Source organism: Festucalex cinctus, chromosome 19 (genome assembly GCF_051991245.1).
Source record: "Festucalex cinctus isolate MCC-2025b chromosome 19, RoL_Fcin_1.0, whole genome shotgun sequence".
NCBI classification, from domain to species: domain Eukaryota; kingdom Metazoa; phylum Chordata; class Actinopteri; order Syngnathiformes; family Syngnathidae; genus Festucalex; species Festucalex cinctus.
Genome location: NC_135429.1, coordinates 1,129,344 through 1,153,839, shown reverse-complemented (window position 1 = coordinate 1,153,839; position 24,496 = coordinate 1,129,344). Strand labels below are relative to the sequence as shown.

General features: G+C 41.0%; 3 protein-coding genes across 8 annotated transcripts; all 3 read right to left on the bottom strand.

Moving 5' to 3' along the window:
• Positions 1-448: 448 nt before the first annotated feature.
• LOC144008073 (heterogeneous nuclear ribonucleoprotein R-like) lies at positions 449-17,406 on the bottom strand. 4 transcript variants are annotated; one of them, XM_077508128.1, is made up of 17 exons: positions 17,142-17,406; positions 15,709-15,869; positions 15,521-15,639; positions 9,765-9,872; positions 9,560-9,673; positions 8,814-8,990; positions 8,410-8,545; positions 8,121-8,326; positions 7,292-7,441; positions 7,089-7,210; positions 6,475-7,013; positions 5,717-5,755; positions 4,822-4,882; positions 4,207-4,345; positions 4,007-4,067; positions 2,672-3,825; positions 449-665 (listed from the first exon to the last, which is right to left on the bottom strand). In XM_077508128.1, exons 2-13 carry the CDS (start codon positions 15,863-15,865, stop codon positions 4,848-4,850), a joined length of 1,902 nt encoding a protein of 633 aa, XP_077364254.1. In that variant the 5' UTR covers positions 15,866-15,869; positions 17,142-17,406; the 3' UTR covers positions 449-665; positions 2,672-3,825; positions 4,007-4,067; positions 4,207-4,345; positions 4,822-4,847. The 4 variants fall into 4 exon arrangements, with proteins under 4 accessions (XP_077364254.1, XP_077364255.1, XP_077364253.1 ...); XM_077508129.1 differs by lacking the exon at positions 5,717-5,755; XM_077508127.1 differs by lacking the exons at positions 449-665; positions 2,672-3,825; positions 4,007-4,067; ... (9 more) ...; positions 9,560-9,673; positions 9,765-9,872 and adding exons at positions 10,093-10,510; positions 10,914-11,156; positions 11,220-11,410; ... (6 more) ...; positions 14,742-14,895; positions 14,991-15,151.
• Positions 17,407-17,543: 137 nt separating this feature from the next.
• LOC144008078 (ATPase inhibitor, mitochondrial-like) lies at positions 17,544-19,208 on the bottom strand. Its single transcript, XM_077508140.1, has 3 exons — positions 18,939-19,208; positions 18,121-18,233; positions 17,544-18,042 (listed from the first exon to the last, which is right to left on the bottom strand). Exons 1-3 carry the CDS (start codon positions 19,008-19,010, stop codon positions 17,901-17,903), a joined length of 327 nt encoding a protein of 108 aa, XP_077364266.1. The 5' UTR covers positions 19,011-19,208; the 3' UTR covers positions 17,544-17,900.
• A 373-nt stretch (positions 19,209-19,581) lies between these two features.
• setdb1a (SET domain bifurcated histone lysine methyltransferase 1a) lies at positions 19,582-24,421 on the bottom strand. 3 transcript variants are annotated; one of them, XM_077508132.1, is made up of 9 exons: positions 24,321-24,421; positions 22,835-23,009; positions 22,382-22,491; positions 21,697-22,314; positions 21,455-21,622; positions 20,750-20,960; positions 20,593-20,666; positions 20,294-20,484; positions 19,582-20,141 (listed from the first exon to the last, which is right to left on the bottom strand). In XM_077508132.1, exons 2-9 carry the CDS (start codon positions 23,002-23,004, stop codon positions 20,064-20,066), a joined length of 1,620 nt encoding a protein of 539 aa, XP_077364258.1. In that variant the 5' UTR covers positions 23,005-23,009; positions 24,321-24,421; the 3' UTR covers positions 19,582-20,063. The 3 variants fall into 3 exon arrangements, with proteins under 3 accessions (XP_077364258.1, XP_077364257.1, XP_077364259.1); XM_077508131.1 differs by having other exon boundaries at positions 24,220-24,371; XM_077508133.1 differs by lacking the exon at positions 24,321-24,421 and having other exon boundaries at positions 22,835-23,233.
• Positions 24,422-24,496: the final 75 nt, after the last annotated feature.

Below are 24,496 nucleotides of genomic sequence, written 5' to 3'. Positions count from 1 at the left end.
GTCCGAGTCGCTGCGACTTTTCCTTTGGTATTTCAAGTGATAAAGTGACGCTCATATTTAACATTCCACATGACTTCGATTCCGTGCTTGTGTCTCCTGTCGCCATCAAAGTGAATATTTAGCAAAGTCAAAATGTAAAGTTCACCTCCATGACTAAACTTGTCCTGCCTTATCCATTTGAAACATTTTATTGCCCATTCACTGAAAAAAAAAAAAAAGCTTCCACATTAGCACTGCTATGTCCATCCACCCATTTTCTTGACCGCTTATGTCGCGGGGGGTGCTGGCGCCTATCTCAGCTGGACACTGCTATGTCTTCCATACAAATAGTACAGGCCAATATTTCAATTGTAAACTTTGCCATGACTTGATGTGAGCATATTTGTCATGCTTTTCATTGTCAAGCCACAGGGGGCTCGTCTTTATGAATTGAAGGAAAGAGGCAGTGGAGTTTGTTACTTGTGCTTTATTAGGAGAAACAAAGCTCAATTCACGATATTGTACTTTTATTTCCCTCCAGAAAGTCGAAGTGAACCCCGGGACCAAATGTGGGGACACTTGTGGGCGGGGTCGCTGGCTGCCTTGTCGTCATGTGGTGGTCTCACAGCGGCCTGCAGGCACTTTGGAAGACAACCCGGAAGTACCACGTTCTCTGCAGGGGGACACTACATTAGGGACAAATGCACACTCAATCAAAAAACATGTTGAGAAAATATAATGCAGTTGATTTGTGTGATGGGGGCATTTTATATACACTAATAAAATATAACTCGATATATTTATTTTGAACGAAGCAACTGCTAATTTTGTGTGATCTTGTATGTGATTTTCTTCACACAAACACACATTTTGTTTTTCGATAAAAGTACTCATTTTATATAAGGACCACACGATTCAATTCATTATTCAAAAAGTAGCTTGGAACGCGCAGTGACGTTGCTTTACGTTTTCACTGTTGGGAATGTTCGAAAGTTTCGATTTTCTTCCCCTCAAATTGAGCGTGCAGTTTTCAAATGACTTCAAGTTGGCCCGTTGACGTACGTGACCACAAGAGGGCGCCAACATTACATTAATCGCAAAGGCCCTTTTGAAACTCGATATATATTTTTTTTAACATTAGCAATCTACTTTTTTTTTCTTCATTTTATCCACATATTCTTTTACAGGCTTGAATTTTTTTTGTCTTTTCCATTTAATTTTGCATTTTTCATGCAATTTCTTTGCTTTTGTTGTTTTCATTTTGATACTTTGTATTGTTCTGTTTGAAAGCGCGAAATCAAGAAACTTGAGTTGAGTTTTATTTCTACGTGACCACAAGAGGGCGCCAAATTACATGAATCGCAGAGGACATTTGAAACTTTTTTTTTTTTTTTTACATTAGCTATATACTTTTTCCTTCACTTTGTTCATATATAGTTTTACAGGTTTGTATTTTTTTTTAGTCTTTTAAATTTTCTTTTCTATTTAATTTAGCATTTTCGTTATATTTTTTGCATTTTGTTGTTTCCATTTTGATACTTTCTATTGTGTTATTTCTACGTGCCCACAAGAGGGCGCCAACATTACATGACTCGCAGAGGCCTGACACTCGATAATTTTTTCAAAATTACCAATAAACATTGTTCATTTTTTCCATGTATTATTTCAAATGTTTGTATTTTTCGTCTTTTCCCTTTCCTTTTCTATTTAATGCAATTTTTGTTAGATTTTTTTGTATTTTGTTTCCATTTTGATACTTTCTATTGTTATTTCTGCTTGGCCACAAGAGGGCGCCAAAGCTACATTAATCGCAGAGGCCCTTTGAAACTCGCTTTTTCCTTTCTTTTTTTTTTTTAAATTAGCAATATACATTTTTCCTTCATTTTATCCATATATTCTTTTACAGGTTTGTATTTTTAGTCTTTTCCCTTTCTATTTAATTTTGCATTTTTTCGTGTCATTTCTTTGCATTTTGTTGTTTCCATTTTGATACTTTTTATTTCTACGTGACCACAAGAGGGCGTCAACATTACATGAATCGCAGAGGACCTTTGAAACTCAACTCTTTTTTTTTAACATAAGCTATATACTTTTTTTCTTCATTTTGTCCATATATACTTTTAGAGGTTTGTATTTTTTAGTCTTTTCAATTTTCTTTTCTATTTAATTTTGCATTTTTCATGCCATTTTTTGCATTTTGTTGTTTCCATTTTGATACTTATTTCTACGTGACCACAAGAGGGCGCCAACATTACATGAATCGCAAAGGCGCTTTTGAGACTCGCTTTCTTTTTTTTTTCTTTAAATTAGCGATATACTTTTTCCCCCCCTCCATTTTGTCTATAGATTTAAAAGATTTATGGGATCCTTTAATTTTGACAATTGGTAACACTGGCCCTTGTTCTTTTTCTTTTATTTTTCTTAATTTTTTTTTATTTTTATTATTATTATTTTTTAGTGTATGTGTCTTGTAATGTGCTGTAATCGACTTGTGTGTAACATTTTGTGGTGCTTAATTTGTTTGTACTGTATTTGATGTTGGTGATGTCGAAATAAAAAAAAAAAAAAAAAAAAACTTGACGTCACGTGATTCAAGTAGAAACGTTTCTTCCGAGTCGCTCGAGACAAAATGTTGACGCGGTGTGAGTACGTAAATGTTTTTCGAGTCGCTCGAGACGAAAGCGTTTCTTACATTTCTGGTGAACGAAGCGGCAGCCAGCGAACAAACTGTCGAAAAGACCAACAGGAGTCAAGCGTCACACTGTAGCCTCGCGGCCGCCATGTTTGTTGTGTGTGGTTTAATCACGTGAGTTGAGAAGCGGTCAGCTGACCTAACAAGCAACGCCTCTATGAGAACTCTCGCCTGTCACGTGACGTGTAAAAGTCCTTGTCACTGGTCAGTCGTACAAGTGCACGGCAAAACGAAGAAGTGCTGTTTAGGCATCACAAAAACAAGGAGGCGCCACCTTGTGGCGCGGTGCCATACTGCGGATTGTTATAAACATTTAAAATATCTATTGATTCACGAGGTGGGATCACAAGTTATTCACAATTTTATGCCGAAATTGTTTTTGTGACCAGTCCACAAGTAGGTAAATGTGAGGTTGAAGAAAAAAAAAAAAAAAAAAGTATAAAGGATAAAAGGAATGATCAAAGCTACAAAACAAAACAATGACAGAGAGGCTTGCCTCAAAATAGACACTAGGGGGCAGCAAGCTTCCACTGCAGCAGCAGCAGTGACGTGCCGCAAAAGATGAACGGCTTCCGGTCTAGGAGAAACCAGCTTGCGAAAAACGGTTTATGGCCACATATCATTTCCCGATTTGTGCTGAATAAACACATAATAGAACATCGGATAAGGGCTCGCTTTGCGTTTCAACAAAAAACGGGAGACGGCTCGTTTCCCGTTATTTGTTCATATCAAAACAAAAAAATGTAAATCGGTTTGTTTCCCGTTTTCCGTGTCCTTGCTTCAGAAGGAAAAACGAATGGCCGAAAAGTACACGGACCTCGTTACCCATTTCCTCAGCATGTCGACAGCAAGTGAAAAAGTCTTTAAAAGTTATTAATTATACATGAAAAATGCAATGATCAAATTAATCCTGGACAAAATATCAACAAAAGCGCTCAATGAGTAAAGTATCTGTTTAAGATGACTTGCTTCGAGCAAAATTAGTATAGTTAAACTTGAATATCTCTTTATCCTTTAAGAAAATGTTCATCTGTAATAAAAATACATTTAACAATAAGATGATTGCACTCTGCTTGGTTGGTGCTTCTGACGAGTCGAGGGTGAACATCACGTGTCGCCCAAAGTCATCTGATAGGCTCAAGCTCACCTGCAGACTGCAACCATAATGAAGACAAGCATTGAGTAGGGAAAATAGATGGATTTTTCTTTTTTTGCGTTGTCACTCTCGTGTTGTCTTAGTAAAATTTGGGCACCTGTGTGTGTCGGCTGTTGTTTCTTTATTTTTTTTGTTAATGTAAACACTAACAGCCACATTAAATCCAAGCTACAGCTTACCTATTAGGTGCTTCAGTTTGTTAAAACTCCACATGAATCCAAACGCTTCTGCTGCTATTGCCTAGTGACAAAAGGCACATAAAAGACACAATTCTGATGTTACAAACACGATAAGAGGCACATTAGATGGCAACTGAAACCATATTAACAGAAAATAGTACATCGTGATAAACGCCATTGGGCTCCAACCAACTCCTTACCTGTAGATTGAACTTGCACAGCCCGTTTGTGCCACCTGGTGGCGTTATAGCGGAAAATCATCACGGACGTGCGACAAAGCCATTGTTTCCGACAGGACACCTTTTTAGCCCAAATGTCATCGAGAATCCCAAGTGAAAACTGGGCAAAATACAAAAACAGCTCATTTAGTTCACGTTTAGCTCCTAAAATCATGAAATAACCGGAAATGGAGACGCACAGCAAGCGGAGCATCTGACGACGGAACAATGGCAGCAATGCTGCGGTAACAGCTACCCCTAGCGGCCAAAGACAGCAGCACGCACATCACCCCATTGAACGTGTACACAGCTCATTCAAAAAAAAAAGAAAAAGAAAAAAAAAGCCGTATTCGCAGTTGCTTACCATATATTGGAGTTTTAAGCAAGACAATTATGTCTGAATACATTTTAAAGCTTTTCATTGTTTGGAAAGAAAATTAGCGCCCAGGTGGCTCACTCCAACGCAACAATCAAAAGCCCCCAGAAAGTGAAAGACAGCAGTAAGGAAAAGTAGGATTAAAAAAAACAAAACAAAAAAACAGTAATAATGTAAGTGTTGACAATAAAGGTACAGGAGGGGAGACTAGGCGAGCTCACCCTGGAGTACCGTTCAGGTGAGTTCTTCACTCTTGCGCCGTCGCTCTCAACGCTCCTCCACCTGGGCAGGTTGGAATAAGAGGACAGTCATGTAAAACAAAAACAAAAAAAAGGCAGACAACACAGTATTGACACGTTTCTGAAGAAGCCGGGAATTGGAAGAATTTAGAACCCCTTTTTGAGCGGTCAGATCCTTGGAGTCTTCAAAGGGAGTCGAGGAGCTGATGTGCAGATTGGAATCAATATGGCTCACAAATTAATGTATCTTTTAATGCAGTAATTGGTAGACAATAATAAAAGCTTGCATTTGCTTTTTTTACCATTATGTGGACAGATGTACAGTGTTTAAAGAAAATACCTCTGAGAATGATAAAACCTTGACATCAAATGCTTAGTAAGTATTTCAAATTCACCGTTACACCTCAAAGTAAATATTGTATTGAAGAAGATGGAGGTGATTACATCATCCACTGTACATCCATGCACACAAAGGACTTGGATGGTTTGGCACTTTTGTGACAAATATCATTCAGAGCACAAAGAAATCCTCGTATCCAAACAACAATTGCAGCCGTCTGATTTTCCTCGATGCAAAAAAAAATGAAGAATGAGCTGATCTTCATCCCAATGTGAGAATTGAGCTGAATGAAAGAGATGACTGAATTTGAGAATTTGACAATCGACTGATTTGATTCTCAGCTGAGTTTTATTGAAACGGAACAAATGTAGACGTTATAAATACAAGTAACATCAGAGAACAAACCGCTATTGGCTCCTAAGGCTAAGCCAAACCAAATTCTATTGGGCAATTTGAAAGAAAACAGGAAATGATGCTCTCAATCCAAATAAAAATCACAATTTGATGCTGTCTAGAAATGTCTAAGCATACACTTACAAAAAGTCGATTTCCTCCATTGTGGATTCTTTTCTCCACCTTTGCAAAAAACAAAAGATGAATTCCGAAGCGCTAACCAGAAGCATTTATATACAAGCAAGTCCCTAAGCAACTATGATGTTTCAAATCCATCAGGCATGTATGCAGCGGACGCAGCAAACAATCTTGCATTGCACCTTGCACGATTTTGCTTTGATTTCATTTGTTTTTAAAATCAACTCCTTGACAGCATGCGATTGTGTGGCTACAACTCTCGTGTGTGTGTTACAGCTGTGTCACGTTACTTACATGCCTGGTGTATTTTTTGCCACGAGAAGCACAAATAAAGGGAGTACAAGAGGGGGAGGGGAAGGGACACGGACACAAATGTCCTTGGAAGGCAATGTCTTTTTTTTTTTTTTTGTCCTCTCAAGACTACTTACAATGAATGTCCACTTTAGTTAGCTTTTAGGTAATCAGGAAAAAAAGTAACAATATACATGACTGATTTTTTTTCACCACAACTTAAGATTCATTTCTTCTTTCCAAATACTCATGTCAAGCCAATTCTGGGTTGTTGTTTTTTTTTCTTTAACGACAAACAGATTTGTGATTAATGAGAGATTAAATGAATAAAAAGTCAATCAAGAAATATGGCCAATCAATTTGTTGTGGTTGTTGCCGTCACATAGCCAAAATCTTGTGGCGCCTTTACTTCCACTGCTGCCCATAAGAATCCTGTGAAAACTCCATGGTGTCATTACTGTAACCATAGTTACCGGAATAGTCGGCCCCTTGCTGCAGGGGCTGCTGGGCGATGGGCTGGGACCCCCAGTTCTGCTGGTTGGTGGTCTGGCGGCGCTTGGAGTCGGGCTGGTTGAACACGTCCGCCTTCCGCTTGCCTCCGACGTTGCCCCCGCGGCTGCCCCGGGCCCCGCGGGGCCCGCGGCCCCTCTGCGGCTGGAACGGCGTCCCGCGGCCCCCTCGGCTGCCCCTCGGCGCTCCGAGGGGCGGGCCCCTCTGGGCGTAGCCCCCCCTGCCTCGGGTCGGGGGCACGCCGCGGGCCCTGGTCGGAGGGGGGACGCCCCTGCTGGGACGGCTGCCCCGCCCCCTGGCGCTGTACACGTCCTCATAGCCGTAGTACGGGTCTTCGTAGCCACCGCGGTAGTCGTGATAGTCGTAGCCATAGTAGTCGTCATAATAATCTTCATAGCCATAGTAATCTGCCGGGTATGAATAGCCCCCACGGCCACCGCGACCTCTGCCGCGCCCCGGCGGCGGCAGGCGAGGAGCCGGATAATAATAGTAGTCGTCATACCTACAAAAAGGCACAGTTAGCTTCTTTTTTTTTTTGACAAGGCCGCGTTTTGGTCCCTGCCCCTCTCGGACTCACCCAGTCGTCCTGGAGGTCTGGCGAGCCGCTTGGCGCTCTTTCCTCTTCTTATCCGGCGGTTTGGCCAAGACTATCTCGATTTCGTCGCCGCAGAGCTCCTTCCCGTTCATCTCATCCATCGCCTGTTTGGAGAAATCGGAGAGTTGGCCTCAATACAAAACGCGGCGATGGAAGAAAAAAAAAAAAAAGTGCGGCCGACTCACTTTTACGGCGGCGTCCCGGTCTTCAAAATGAACAAAGGCGTAGTCTTTCAATTTCTTCACTCGCTCCAGCTTCCCAAACTGAGAGAAGGTTTTATCCAGGAGGTCTTCGGTCACCGCGGTGGCGAGCTTCCTGACAAACAGCACTTTCACCTGAAACAACAAACAAATTGGTCACCACAACAGTCCAAGTCAGACCAAAATCCATGCGAGTGGATTGTACCTCAGTAGCATGCCAAAGTCTATCATCAACTGACTTCATTTTTTTTTTTAATTGCTTATATATTTTTACTTCATTTGAATAAGAGTTAAGAATGTATGTTAGTGTTAATTTTAGTCCACTTTCAATCACACTTGTTAGTTTTTAATCAGTTAGTCAATCTCATCCCGTTTTTATTTCGTCAACTAATTCTAGCATTTTAGTCTTTATTTTAGCCCAAGAAAACAATTTTATTTTATCTTCAGCATTCCCACATATGTTGTTGCGAGTTTTATTCTCCACACTTTTGTGCCGTGTAACTCCCCCCACATAATACATAATATATATACACATCGTCTGATTCCACATTACTTACAGTATTTGCACAATTTATAATTTCATAATTTATCTCTCAATTTACTTAATAAGCATTCCACATGTATCAAATCTTAGCATTCAGCATTCCCACGCAATTTCTCTAGAAATTGCACTTAGTCTAGTTTATCTGTGATTGGCTGAATGTGCGCGGCTGGAAATTAACGTTATTTACGCTGAGTGATGAACGCTATTTGGCATTTAGTAGTTTAGTATTACTCTTAATTTTGGGGCTGTTTCCAAGAAGATCTTACAAACCTTGGCCATGACTTCCGGGTCTGGCTCGGCGACAGGGTCAGCCCACTCAACAGTTACTGGGTTCCCCCAAACTTTGACCTTTCCACTCATGAGGCGGCGGCGGGCCTGCGCGGCCGACTTGTGGTCCTCGTACTCCAGGAAACAAAAGCCTCGGTTCTTCCTCTTATCGTCTGGCTGGTGGTACAAGATCACTTCTTGGAGACCCTCTGAAAGATTCAAACAAATCTTAACTTCCAAATCAAATTTCTATGGTGATGTTTTGTACAACAACACAGATCCTGAAACTGACCTGTAACTTTGCCAAAGTCTTCCAATATACTTTCTCGAGTCTTGTTCTTTGGAATTGAGCCAACAAACAGCCGATTGTTGGCAACAGATACGCACACTCCCAAGTACTTGCCAGGGCGGATTTCATAGTTATCACACTGCAACATGGGAAAAAAGAAAAAAGGCAACAAATGAGTAACACTACCATTTTCAAAAGTGAGTACGGAGAACCAAAACTACAAATAAATAAATGACTAAAAGTGAAAATAGAAAAGGATTTAAAACATATAATTCAAAAATTATATTTAAAAAAATATTTATAAATGGGAATAAAAAGAGAAATTGCTATGCGTCCGCATATTCCGCACAAACTGGTTCAACATGTGGCAAGCCTCGCAGATTCTGTCCCGCAACCTCAATACTCACAAGCTTGACGGCTTTTTGCGCATCGTCCTTATTGCAGAAAGTGATGAAGGCGTAACCTCGATTCTGACCAGAAAGCGGGTCCATCATTAACCTGAGGTCCCAGATGGGTCCGGCGGATTCAAAGAGTGGAACCAGCTCATCTTCGTACAAGTCCCTCGGGATCTTGCCCACAAACACCTGACAGGGACACAAAGAGAGCGGCAATATGGAATGCGGCGGCAGTGTAAAAAAAATACAAATATGTGAATGTACTATGTAACATTTAATTCTGAGGTACTCGTGTGGTCATTATTGAATTTATTTTATTTTTTTTCATTTTTTTAGAATCAATTCATCGATTATTCAATCGATGAATCAGTTTATTTTAATTTTGCACTTAAGTGTATTACAAAAGCAATTTTCCCTGATTATTGTTTATTAATCAATGATTGGTGTTTATTTTGTACTTTGTATTTTTATACTGTTTAAAAAAAAGGGGGGGGGGGGGTTGATGTGCTACGTTGCCAGTTTGTTGTTTTGATTAAAGACAGAAGACAATCAATCAGTCTTCTTCCATGAAGGAAGAAGTCAGTGAACAATTACTGTTGATATGCTAAAATCAGAAGATTTGGACAATTTTAAATATTAAAAAAAAAGAAAAAAAAAGTCCCCAAACAATTTCTCAATTATTAAAATCGGTAAATGGGATCAATTGTTCTGACAGTGATGAGCATTTGTTGGACGTGAAATGTATCGACCATATTTACCTCTGTCCCAATCCCTGGCTGTAGCCCTTTGAAAACCTTCGTAGGTGGGGGGCCTCCATATTTCCTCTGCCCTGTGGTGACATCCAAAGTGTATCCTGTCTGCTCCAAAAGAGCCTTAAGTTGAAGCAAACAAATCATTAACCAAATTGCATGGGAAGAATTCAATTAATACAAAAAAAAAAAAAACTGCAGGACAATGCCACACCTTTATTTTGTTTTCATCTGGCCCTTTAGTGGACTCTTGTACTTTGCTGCCTTGCTTCTCTCTCTGTCGGTACGTTTTCATCACTCCACAAAGGAAAGCGCTCTTATTCTAGAAGAAATAAGAGACCATCAATAAAGCACATTCAAATGGATTCACTCAAAAAGGGACTCGATTTGCAGTGGTGGGCGTGTCAGTAAATTCCACCGGTAAATTCGTCCTGTCAGTCGGTCGTCAGTCCATCGTTTGAGGCTGGCCCAGTCAGACGTCGTCATTATTACAGTTGGTCTCTACTATTTTAGACCGGTTAGTAAAAAACTGTTTACACAGGTAGCAGCATACAGTTTTATTCACTTGGTAACAGCTTGGACCACTTGAGACACACAAAAATAAAAAATGCAGCATATTACTGCTGCTCCTCCTCCCCAAACTGCCCCTTATAGTCGGGATAGCCCAACAGGGACATGTTCCCTCTGAGGAACACCAGCTTTTCAAAGTTAGCGCTGGCCAGGGCGTGCCTCTTCGGTCGCAGGATGTCGCCGGCTGTGGAGAACATCCGCTCCATGGAGGCGGAGCAAGGGAGGGGGGTGTTGTACTTGATGAACAAGTCGACCCACGCCTCCCTGTGCTTCTTGGGGAAGAGGGCCCAGGAGAGGGCCTCCCGCTTGGGCCTCCAGATCTCGATGGCAGCCCTCAGCTCCCGGTCCACATCCTGGCCCATCACTTCTTGGTCGGCGCCAAACAGCTCGCTGTGAATCAGCATTAGCCGTTGAGTGAATATCGTTGAGAGAAAAATTATGACGAGAGGAATTCACAATAGCTATGTTTAAAGTTGGGGTGTCTGGCGATTAAATTCTTTTAGTTGTAATTAATTGCATGACTTCAATAGTTAACACACAAACCATCAGGATGAATCCTAAATTTTATGTTATAAATGACAATAAAATATTTTTTTCAAAGTTTTCATACTCGTTAACATAAAAGTGGAAAAAAAATGTTACACTAATAGAAATATGTTTTAGTCACTGATACAGTAAAAATGATAATTGATAAAATTGAGTTCAAATTAAAAAGATGTCCTGTAATGTAAAAAAAAACATGTGATATTGATTTGTGTTGAGGTAATATGATGGTATTAACATGAACCCTTACTTGAAAATCATGTCCATGTGGCTCTTTCCACCAGGCTGGTCCTGGGTTGCCTGTTGTTCCTGTTGTTGCTCCTCCTCCTCCTCCTCCTCGCTAGGCTGTACTATGGCCTTTAGCTCTGTGAAGATCCTGTCCTTGATGGCGCTGGCCTGGTCAGGGACGATCCTCGTCAGGACAGCAGGGGTGAAGGACGGGTGCAGGGCAGAGGCCATGAGCAGATCTTGGTCATCAAAGAGGGGACCAAACCTGTCAACCAGTCATCAATCTCAGTTCCAACAGGTGAAAACAGAACAAATATATTATACACACCTATTGTCAAAGCCTCTGAGGAGGGCCTGGAGCAGGGGCTCCGCATACTGCAGCTCACCCTTCTGCAGCAGCCACCTCTTCAGGACCAGCAGCGTCGGGAGGAGGATGCCCATGTAGGCATTGTCCTCTTCTTGCAGGCTTCCCAGAGTTTCCACCACAGGACATAAAACATCCTTGTACTCTGCCAGGACCTGAAAAGTTCAAAAGGAAACTAGATTTGTAGCTGACTCGATGATGGCCGAGATTGGTTATATGGCCACCCATAAATAGAACCTGAATTATAAATAAGAAAACTTGCTAGTTTTGCGACTTTGGCCCATTGCGATTCATAAATTATGAATTAAATGATTTTTTTCCATACCTTGATGTCCTGATCCGAAATTGCCACTCCTGCCATGTCTGTTATGATCTTGTTGATTGCCTCCACCTGCTGAGGCAGAGACATGACCTCCAACAGGACCTTCACACTGTTGAAGTAGGAGTCCCATCTACAGAAACAAACACGAACAAAAACATAGAGAATTTGTATAATTCATAATTCGGTTGTGTTAGGTATTCCTAGATGAGGTCCCCAGGGAAAAAAAGCTCTGGCCTCCTCAGGGAAAAAGTATTGACAATGGAATTCAATTGAGGACGGTCGAGTAGAAACACCAGCGCTGGGTCGTACATCCATCTCCCGTCATGAGATAATGTGTTATAAATCAATGCCAGCTACTACTGTTCAGAGGCTGATTAATAAAAGGCTTCAACAACAACAACAACAAATGCAAATCCACTATGTATTTTTATGTACCTGTAATAGCAGTACAAGCACCGTAACAAGGGAACAACAACGCTTTAATATGGTGATGTCACTATGGTAAATGCTTATGAATGATACAAGCAACACAAAAATGTGAACTAAAAAGCCCCCTTTTATGTAACTATATGAGCAGCGCCATCCTTGTGCGCCAACATAATGCCAAATTACACTTAACTGCTGAACGCACGTGAAGTTTTTTTCCGTACGGCGGCCGTATGGATGCCGCAAGAATAGAACGCATTCGAGTCTGCGTGTCAATTCGCACAACATCTGCAGTGCGTCTGCGGTTATTTTTTTTCAACTGTGCTGCTCGCCACGGCCCAGCCCAAAGTGGCCCACGGCCCGATGCTTGGGGACAACTGGTATACATGACTAAAAGATGCAGACATATTTCCATTAGTTAGAACATATTAAAAAAATGTGTGATTAATCGTCAGTTAATTTATTGAAGCCATGCGATTAATTACGATTAAAAATTTTCATCTTTCATCGCCTGGCACCCCTAGCTACAGCATAGAAAAAGTCCATAAATTAAGATATTAGTGTTGGTGATGTTTTTTTTTTTTAATGGAATAATTATTTTAAAAAAAAAACATACCTAAGTGCAACAGGCGTTGGCAGCTTCATCTTGATTGCCTCCTTGATCCGACTGGCTGCAATGGGGGTCTTGTCCGGGAGATTGCAGAGGTAGTGGGCCTTGGCGGTTGCCTGGCGCCAGGGAGTGTTCCCCTTGCTCCAGCCCGCGACCTCCCTGATGTCAGTGGTCGCCATGAGGTTCATGGTATGTGTACTGAAACAAAACAAACATTCAAACCTTAAGTTTGACTATTTCTTGATTAACGTTGAGAACATTTTTCAGCTTTAAAGTTTAAGCTTCAAAACCGGCCATCTCTTACCAACAGCGGCGGTGAGGCGGCAGAGTGATATGAGGGTCAATGTCCTCGCCGTCTAGGAGTCCCTGGACGTCGACGCGCTGTCCCAACACCACTTCCTCATCCTCCTCCTGAACCACCTCCTTCTCCAGCGGTTCCCCAAAGTCATTGAAGGCGGCAACGTAGTTTGCGCCGCTGTCTGTGGTAGTAGCTACCACCTTCTTGACAATACCAAACTCCTGGTGGATGTCGTGGATGACTTCACGCAGGAGCTGATGTGTCTGGCCAGACTAAGAAAAACATTTTTATTTTGCTTTTTTGTTCTAAAGATTTATTCAGTACTACCGATCATGTTTATTACGTTTTACACTAGGGCCGAAGGGAAATCATTCACATCTCATCGTGGGTTCATCTTTAGCGGCCTCGCTGTTTCGCAGATTTTTTTCTTACAACGTGCTTTTTGGTTTGTTTATTTTTTTGGGTCTTTTCGCGGCCGCATCTCTCGAACCGTACGTCTGACCGGGCACATACGGGCGGGCATCCGCGGATTCGTCTCGACGAGACCACATTGCATTCCGGAGAAAGAAAATACATACTGTGCTGTATAACAAAAAAAAAACTAAAACAAACAAAAAAAAAAACAAAAAAAAAACTTAATGGAAAAAAATATGACTAAATGCAGTTATTAGCAGCCGTTTTGTAGTGCACATCCCCTCACATTAATTTATGCACGTGTGAACAGTTTTGGATTTTAAGTTAGACTTATTAAGTGTAACACGTGTTTAGAAGGGTGAGTCATGTGTCAGAGGGGGGTATCATAACGGCTTGATAAAATAAAATTAAATAAAAATTATTATTATTTATAAAAAATAAAAATAAAAAAGAAGAAGAAGTCACCCACTATGTCATGGAAATTCACCTGTTTGGGTCCTTTATAGTTGCTCACAGCTCTCGTTCAATGTTGCTACTTTAATTCAAACATAAGTTTTTATTTTTACCTTCAGCTCCCTGCATGCCAGTGTTGCCTTCTTCCTCTTCAAACTGAACCAGTCTATCCAGTGCACAGTGACGCCCAGGAAGACACTAAGGGAAAGTTTGAATATATGAATAATTCAATAGATACATATTGCCAACATTTTTTTTTTATTGTTAGCATATAAAATGATACTTTTTTAATTTTCAGTAACTTATAGTTTTACCGGCTGTTCACCGTCCAGCTGTCAGCAGTGGTTGCCACCCACTTCTGCTTGGACAAAAGGTCGCTGACCTCCAGCTTGGCCTTGTCCGTCAGCTCATCCAGGTCCCTCTCCAGGGTCCTCCTGGACATGAGCTGGAACTCAGGACAGAAGTAGGCAAACATCTCCCTGGTGTACGGGTGCTCACAAAGGCTGGCGGGGGAATGCGTCTCAACAAACCACCTGTTCATGAAAATTAAAACATGATTTGATACATTTGCTAATAAACAAAGATTGATTATATTAAGCGGCATTATGAATGAATATATTCATCTATTTTAAATACTTACAAAATTTGAAACTTAAAACTAAAAGACGGTATTTTGGAATATGTTTTTTTTCTTCCCCTCACCTTGTGAACATCTGCCTGGCCTTGTCCTGGCTAAACTTGCCACTGCGGGAGTCCTCCACCGAGAGCTTCTTGGATTGATGCCTTAAGTGGCGACCACGCAGGGTGTTTCTAGCCAGCGCAGCTGCGAGTGCTCTATGCTTTTCAGGGTGCACCTATTTGAACAAAACATAATCGTAGAAAATGATCATTGAATGACGTATATAAAACTTCATTTTATGTTTCATATTTGTTCTGTACCGAAACGTTTAAATTGGAACTCACTGTTTTATAGTGCGATATAAGATGGGCCCTGGAAATTGAGGTGTAGGTCACACCCTTGTTTTTGCACCCAGGATGCATGCACTTGGCCGAGCCAGTGTACACTTTCTTCTTGTCCTTGCCTTCTGCTTTCAAGAGCTTTGAAAAGCTAAAAAACCTAAAAGAAAAGAACTTCAAACACTTAAAAACGTGATAAACTGGCGAGTGGGGAAATAAGTTTTATCCAAATAAATGCGAGCGAGACTTTCTTACATTTCGCAGTTGCGAATGAAGCCTTTGAGCTCCCTGACGCCCTCGCCGTTGTCCTGGTCGCCAGCGTCACATGTTTGGTCGCCAGCGTTGCACGTTTCTTCCACCTTCTCAAGCTTCACTACGGGTTTGGTGTCACGCAAAGACTCGGCACCAAGTGGGTTCTGGTGACGCGTTTATATTATAGTGAATGCAGTTTGCGAGGTTCCGTGCCGGGTGGCGCATTTGAAGCAAACTGTTGCTCCTTTGCCCATTTCGCCGTGATAGGATGAAATGAATTGTTGACGATGATATGTCGTCAACAGCCAGTCGGCGTCGAGAACGTACTTACAGCGTGGATGGTGCCACAAAACATTATTTGCCGAAAGTTGTCTGTTTTTTTGAGTTAGTAACAGTTTGGGTGATGGCCAAAAATCACTTCAGTCTGCACTTATTCTGTCAATGTTTCAAAGTTTCCGTCAGTCGTCAGCGAAAGGGGAGTCCGTCAGTAACGGACCGAAAGACTGCCCACCACTGTCGATTTGCATCATTACCTGCACGTGAGAAAGGTCGCTGTCTTTGAACTGCTGCAGCACGGCGAGCGCCCCCTCCTCACTGAACTCGCGTAGAGCGTCGATGGCCCTCTCGTCCAATTCAGCATATGCCACCAAGCCTTTCATTCCAACAGCAATGTTACTTTTGTAACACTTGGAAAAATCAAATTACCAAAACAGTCACTCACCTGTCTGAAAGATGTTATTTAGACTTTCAGCAACATTCTGTGAGAGTCCCGCGTTAATAAGTATCTGGTAGTTCTCCGTGACTGATCCTGTGACATCCATAGGTTCTTCTTCCTCCTTCACCAGGGCAGAACTACCGTTCACCTCAGCAGCAGCCATTCTCCTGATTCAAAGTTAATCAAATAATTGAATAAGGATTCTTCAGCGAGGGTTGTTCTCCCCACACAATTTGGTTGTGATGGAGGCACTCACTGGCCATAATTATTTGATACAATTCCCCAATCACATACAAAAACACACTAAAACACAAAAGATTTATGAAAAAATTTTCAAGACACGTCAAGGGAACTTTTTTTAGTCGTTTAAAAGGGACAGTGTGTATTATTTGGAGCACAATCTAGTGGTGAAACTACTACTGGGGCGTGCGGGGGGGTCATCACCGAGTCCCGTGATTCGGGCTTGGTTGGGAGTGCAGCAAGACGATTATTTATTTTTTTGTTACAAAATATAAAATGTTTAAAAGTAAAAAAAATATATATATATATATATATATATATATATATATATATATATATATATATATATATATATATATATATATATATATATATATATATATATAAATAAAGACAAATAAAATTATTTCAAACATTATAATTATGTACGGTCCTTTGGAAGAAACAAGTTGTTAAATTAGTTCTTTTAAAATATATATTTAAAAAAAGCTGCAAATTTATACATTTAAACAACTCAAATTAGTATTAATAATCTTTACAATTATGCTGTTTTTTGTGTAATAATTGTAATTGTAATTCGATTAATTGCACAAACCTAGCATAGGCTGTAATGACAATTATCGTTGATAACCCACTGTGACAACCCTACAAGCTGTTACCACGAGGTAGTACACATTCACCTGCTCAGAGTTTGTACTTTTAGTTCTCGCGCGTTTCACGGCAAAATAGTGCCCAGTGGCGAGTTGCCGGCACGGCAAAAACGAATTCCCAACGAAAGCGCATTAGTAAATGACTATTGTTTCAATTTTCACTACAGTGTTATTGTTGTAGCCATTTTTGGTGTTTAATTGTACCCTAATTGTACCCTTTTCTTTTTGTTTTGTTTTTAAGGTAGACTCGCCGTCCCGCCCCCCTCAAAACCCGCTAGCTAAAAACCGAAGTGATAACGTTCGATTTGAACTACAACGACTCTTGTGACTACAATAGTCATATCAGTAGCATAAAACGATATCCGTATTGTCTCCAGATATTCAGACGCGCACCTTTGAACTATTCGTTCACTTAGGTTAGCTTGCGAGGTCGCTAGCTGAAGATATTACGAGTATAAAAAAAAAAGGCCGCGCTTTGCAAGTAGATACCTTCAACATCAAACATACACGAGCCGTAAAAGCGGCTACAAAACAGTTAGCAACACTTACCAGCTTGATTCTGTAACTTAACAGTCGGACGTTTTGAAATGTGAAGCAACTCAAGTGTATGGCGAGAAGATAAAACAAATACGAAGAAAAACGGTTTTGCGTCGAACCCACGAGACTAATTTCCAGACATCCAATCTCGTCGTCGGTGAGCGAGAACAACGCCACCATGTGGGAAATATCGCGAGAACTGGTTGAACAACAAATACTGGGAGGGGCGTGCCTCTTTGTCTTGTCGTCACAGTCTATTTGTTGTTTGTAAAGCCAAGGTACCAAAAGAAATATGTTGTGCCATAAATCTGTGTTATTATATGTCAATTCAAGAGTAGAATACTTAAATTTAACAAGTGTTATTCTAAATCACTTTGTGCAAATGAATTAGTCCCTTAAAAACAAGAAAACACCTCCGATGTAATTCCACTTTATTGATAGTTTTTTTTGCATTCAAAATGTCATTGCTCTGACACTATTGGACAATTCCGAGCTTACATCAACAAGTTAAAATGGCGGTCAACTTGGAGTAAGGAAGCTCTCCGCTCATTGAACTTTGGATCGATGCAATTTGATTTGTGAGGATTATTTTGATTTCAAAATGTGATGTCGTTTGGCTACTATAACAATCTGCCTGGTTTGTATGCTAGTCAAAGGCAAAAGCAAAACAATCTGCTGTTTGTTTTCACTGACTGAAGGAAACGTTTGAATTGCATTGCACTGTGGAAGTATCCGAAATGCCCAGATGTTCGGAATTGTCAATATGATGGTTCAGTCATCATGCTCGAGCTTTCTAATTTTGCCCTTATGACGGCCAATCTCCTTTTGTAGGCGCTCGATCTCCTTTTTGTGGTGCTCAATCTCCTCCGAGTGGTGTTTCCGCAAAGCCTCCATCTGCTCCTTTTCCTTTTGCCTACGGTTGGACAGGGCATGTGGTCAACAATTGTCGGGAAAACACCGGGAAGGAATTTTTGACGAGACCGGGTGTCACCTGAAGTAACGCTCCTCTTCTGCTACTTCTCGTTTTCCAAAGGCACCTCCTGCTTCTCTCACAGCGCCTCCTCCACCTCCACCTTTCCCTGCTCCCTTTCCTAACTCACCCAGCTAGAATTAGAAGATTTGGTTATTAACAACAATACATTTAGTTTCCAGAATGTTCATAGAGTAGAGCAGCTTTGTATAATAGCACTGTTATGTCGACAAATAATAGTTTTACGTTTGCACTGTTTTTATTTTTATCATTCATGCAAAATTGTTGCTTTTACAGTTGCAGTATTAAATTACTTTGACATTTTTATACCACTCCTTTGTTTTCTTTGGCTATTTATGCTGAAATTTTGACAATGCAGTAATCGCAATGCAAAACTTTCCTTTTTTTTAACTCGATGTTTGTGTGCTTATAAATAAGCATAATCACTTGTTTGCCTTCAGAAAAAAACTGCCACGCCCTTGTGTTATGCTTTTTTTTTTTTTTTTTAGCCAACGAAGCAAGGGATATCCTAGTTTTGTTTGGCTCACATGCGTTTATATTGGCACACGTTTGGTCAGTGCATGTTTACCCAAACCTGTCATTGTTAAAACATCGTGTAGTATTTGTCGGCATGTTGCCAGAACATCCAATAGTAGCAGCAAGTCATACTTTTTAGATGGCGCGGGTAATCACACGTTACTTTGCAATAACGACTTATGTGTTGCTCTTCTTGGACTTCGGGTCAAAGTTCCTAGGTTCGTTTAAAAAAATAATAAAAATTAGCAAGCTAAAGCTAACACGCGTAAGTGTTATAACGTCAGCAGTTCAACGCGGTTTACCTGATCAGATGACATTCGAGTTTGAGTTGCGATGCAGCCCCTCAGGTTTAATCTTAACAGCAGTCGTGACATATTATTGATGCTGAGAGAGACGTTGGCACGCCGGAGCACCCGTTATGACTTCTTGGGAAATATGCGGAAATTTGCAGGCACATCTGGGGGCGGAAGTAAGCGTGTTGCTGCCGTTGCCAGGTCAGGATGAGAACTGCAACAACGTCAAGTTGAACGCGGAGAATGTGGTCCTGTTAACGGGTCTTTTTTTCCCCCTTTTTTCTTTTTTTTTTAAGCTCAAATTAAGTAACCAAACACCTAGAAATATTTTATTGTGTGAAGGCTTAGGCCTTCGTATTTTATTATATACCACTAGCTTCTTTTTTTTTTTTTTTTTAATTCTTGTCATTATTTACATCACTATTTCTAAATAAATTTTTTTCTCTAAAGGACAGTTTTCTACACTCTGAATCAAAAACGTCTATGATTTGTGTCATTAATATCTCATGCTTGTGCATTACAAGTGTTTTAATGTTTGAATTATGACAAGCTGGACCAGTTTTTGAGCAAATAATGAATTCACTTGTAATTTTTGAGCAAATATTGAATGAGATGGGCAGTTTTTAGGTAAATATTAAATGAAATCAACAAGTAACCCATTGATTGTCTTTATTTCATCAATTGAGCAATTGAAGCCTGACACTCAGCAACAGTAGTAACAGTAACAGGAACAGTAGTTGTCTGCTGCCATGCAAGGTGCTGGGGTCACCAGGGGTCAACCATCAACCGTCAATTCAACACACAACCTCACGGATGGGAGACAACCACTCTACCACTGAGCCGTGCCGCCCCAGGAATGTAACAACTTGGCTTTGTGTCAAAATTCGGCATAACGAAAACTTAACAAATGTATTCGATATACTGTCGAATAATAATTAAAAAAAATTGCAACACTAACTTTGTGCATCACAACATATAAAAGATGTGATCACCAAACGGCCATTTTGAAATGCATTGGAAAAAAGGGAGCCAACAATTCATGTAAAATCTCAAATTTTCATCGCCATTCCATCATTTGTAGTGATCAAGTCGCACTTCCCCTTTTTCTTTGGCCTGTTGCTGATGATGGCCAAGTTATCTGATCTGCTTCCTTTTTACCATCTCTTCGAAGCGCCATGAGCCCTTGTAGATCCATTCCAGACATTGACTTTCCTAAAGATGACAACACAAGAAAACAAAAACAAAAACTATATTTCCTCAAATAGCCGTTGCAGCCCCCAGGAGTCAAATCGCAACAGTTATATATGCGGTCGATTTGGGGTTTCCGTTTGCATGATGCAAAGCAACATGTTGATGCTACTGACCTCATACTGGACCTGCATCAGGCTACAATCGAGCAGCCGAACCACACAGCTCTGCTGAACTCCTTTGTGCTCCACCTTAAGGCTTTGTCCGAGGATGCACTGGGTGAGGGGCGGGTAAGGCCAGGCCTTGATATATCCCTTCACAAATTTCCGATGGGAAGTGTTGCCGATGTCGTCCACGGGATTCCCCACTGTCACGAGAATAGCAATAGTCGAGTAAAAACTGCTTTCAATCGACACACAGTATAGAGTTCAACTTTAATAAAAGCATCGAAACAAAACAAAACAGCCAAACTTACAAGGTGCGATCACCAGGTGAAGATGAGGTAAGCCGACATACAACGCAGACTGATCGTCAAGAAAGACCAGAAACCTACAAAAACATGATTTGATCACACAAAAGTCATTTCAAATGACTGAAATGATTCATTTGACAACATCCTGTTTACAATTGACCTCTGATGGTTCTTTCTGGTTGGGAGTTCCGCCACAATGCCGGCCCAGAAGACGTCGTCGTCGTCGTGGTCGTCGTTGCGGCCGACCACCACTCGGGCGCCGATGTACAAGTATTCCAACTTGGTGGTGGCGACGAAGGCCAGGTGGTGCGCGGAGACGAGGCGCTTGGTCTTGTCGTGAAAGCGGACTGAATATTTCAGCTTATCATTGGCTGGGGAAAACAAAACCGACATTTCACTGAATGACAAAAAAAGTTTATCATGATTCATTTGTCTTAATTATAAACAAGTTTTATTATTGTTTTTAAACAGACAGTTTTAAAGCATCGCCGCTAAAAACTGAAGAAGGTCAGTGCATGTTGTATCAATGACTAAAAGATGCAGCCATATTTCTACTAGTTTAACATTTTTTTCCCCCACTTTTAAGAAAACGAAATTTTATTATACATTTAGAACAGATATAACATTTGTGATTAATCATGAGTTAACTATTGAAGCCTTGCGACTAATTACAATAAAAAAAATGTTAATCGCCTGACACCCCGATTAAATATGTTAGATAGTAAAATAAAAAAGATGAAAACTAATTGTATTGACATTTTTTTAGCCTACAGTTGTACGTCTGCAATTCTAAACCGGTTGGGTGGGTCATCCAACCAATTCAACTCATGACTTGTACAAAAAGCAGAATTGAAATTCTCCTTACCAGTGATGGTCCATTTCTTGACTTTCGCACGCTGCCAACACATCGACATCTTCTTGGCCAAGACCTCCATACCGACTTTGATCTTCGCTGCCGGCATTTCAACGGGCACTTTGGAGTCACCCTCGGGGGACACGCAGCATCTTGTTATTTTGCACGCTTGATTTCCCACTGGAAGTGCAAAGGACATTTTTCAAATGGTTAGTGGACGGTATTACACCAAACAAAACAAATTTGGATCATACCTGGACCAGATTGAGATGGTTGGCTTCCAGTTGGGTTGGTGTCATCAACCGGGTTGGTTTTGCTCTTAGTGTTGTTTTTTGTCGGTTTGGTGTTATTTTTTTCGATTGATTTGGTTGTACGTGTTGATTTTTTGGCTTTCTTCCTAATCGGGTCCACTGGCGGCCTTGTTTCTTCTTTTGCACGAGTCTTCTCCAGGCATTTCATGGCGATACGTCGTTTTTTGCTGGTCGACGGCCCCGCTCCGAAATCGTCATCGGATGCAACGGGGCTCAGGTGCTCACTGACACGGTTGCGCTTCTCAGGAGTTCTTTGACATGAACTCTGAATTTTGCTTTCAGGAAGTCTGGTCAAGCTCATCCTCAGCTGGTCTTTGTCTTTGCTGCCTTTGAAGTTGTCGTTTGGTGTTGAGGTGCAACTTTGTGATGAGCTGCTACCCCAAAATGGGATCATAACTGTATTAGAGTGAGATGGTTGGCTTCCGTTTGGGTTGGCGTTATCAACCGGGCTAATTCCCGGGTTGGTTTCGGTGCTATTTTCTGTTGGTTTGGTTGATTTTTCGGCTTCCTTCCAAATCGCGTCCACTTTCTCAGGATCCCATGGCGACGAAGGGGAGATTCCTGCAAAGCCAAACAACACAAATGATAAAAGAACCCACTTGATGGAGATGTGGGTGCGCTATTTTACCGTCGTCACTTGTGATTTCGATCGCATCCTGATCAGAATCTGCGTCTGCGTACTGCCAACCCAGAAAAGCAAACCGATCCTTTACACTCACTTCGTACGCTGCCATGTAGCTGCAGGACACAAACACAAAAATCAACTGAAAACTGATATCTTTTTTTTAAAGTCAAGATTTGAAACTGTAAACATTATTTTGGGGAATTATGTTGACATGGTCACATCTACACGTGCACACAAATTTAGGTGACATCTGGTCATGGTTTTTTGTGGACATGAAGCAACATAATTATTCATTTTGGCTACAAGGCAACAAATGTTGAAGAGCCAAATTTACACAGTGAATCGAAAAGTTTGGAGAGAAACTCTTTGAAAAACAGCCATTAAACATGTAATTGTACAAATGTTCCACATTTTGGAAGTGACTGCTACTCCAGTTTATTGCCACAATCTGCTCACTTTTCAAATTCCTGGAGTCGATCGCCTTGTTCGCCTCGCTTTTCCATTGCAGACTTGAAAAGATTGCGTTGCTTCAGTATATCAAGAGGGGTCGCGTCCTTTTTTTGCAGAGTCTCCGAAATCCAACTCTGGAACTCTTCTTGTGTCATCTCCATCTCATTCCGCTCCATAATTACTGCAATATTCAACAATACAGCTACAGTTAGGGCTGTGCAATTAATCCAAATTCAATTACAATTTCAAGTATCCTCCTGACTACCAGCAATTCAAATTTGTCCTCTGTAGTGGACCTTTTTAAACCTGAATATCTCCCACCCAGTGCATACAATTGAATGAACTCCTTTTGTGCTCTATAGAGGACATTCAGAGCTTTTCAATGATACCAAATGTGTAAGGGGGGCTTTGCGACCTTTGATTGCATCATGTAATAATCAAAGCCATCGGTTACAATCACGCGAGACTTCAGACAAACGTGTTTTTGCACATCAGCTTTGATGACGTGTGGGCCGGACATCTTCCGCACATGGTCTCCCAGGCGGAGAAGAATTGGTGATTTTGACAGGTCACCAAAATCAGCTATTTCATCCAGTAGCCTCTGCAGCCAAAACGCCAATGTTGGGTGGGAAGTTTAAACCCCTTTTATTCCAATTTTTGCCAATCACATTCTTCAAAATAGATCTTATTTGAAAGCTGGAGATGTGTAGAATGCGTAACATGTGAAAGTCAAAACCATTTCGGTTTTGTGGCAACAAAGTTTCATCCAAATTGAGGGGCGCCTCTGCAATGGCAAACACTGCTGTCTACGGGCGAATAGTGCCATCTACAGGCGAGATGTCGTAATTGCGGGCTTTTAAGGCGGTATGAAAAGATGATTTGACAGGAGCGCGACCGTTGGCCCAACTATTGCCCGAAGCCAGCTGGGATAGGCTCCAGTACCCCCGCGACTCTTGTGAGGAATAAGCGGTGAAGAAAATGGATAGATGGATTTTCAGCAGCGGTGTCACTATGACGAAGTCCAGTTTAGCTCAAATGACAACGGATAGTACAAAGTGAGGTTGAACTAGGACTTCACCTTCTTGGTAGAATGTTCTGGGCTCTTTTGTGACGTTCGCTTTACATAAACATCTTGCCTTTTGCCTTTTAACTCGTCACTCTTACTTCCTTAGTTACATGTAACTACGGACCGTTTAAATTAAACACAAACAAACAAACAAAAACACACCATTGTTCAACTCTATTCTTAACTTTACATTACATTTAATCATGATACTGTCCTGCGATGTCAAGACTTCTATATCAGCATGAAAACTTAACTATGAAAAGCCATATTACAAGACTGTTTCAAGTCAACTGAGCTTAAAGAGAGCCTAAAGATTCATACGCACGTTTTTCCAGTAATGTATCTTGTTCTGGCTTATTTCAAATACTGTAATGTCTGGTGGGACGCGCAGTAACGTTGTCAATATGAACCAAAATGAAACCTCACCTTGGTTGTCTCCTCCTAAAACTACTACACGTCGTGGTGGTTGATTTCAGAGGAGTCTCGTCTTCGTCGTCACAATTTCGACGGCTGCTGCGAATAACGTCATTTTAAAGGGACCGATTGAAAACCAGATTGACATCACTACTTAAGACTTTTTTTTTTTTTTTTCTCCCAGAAAA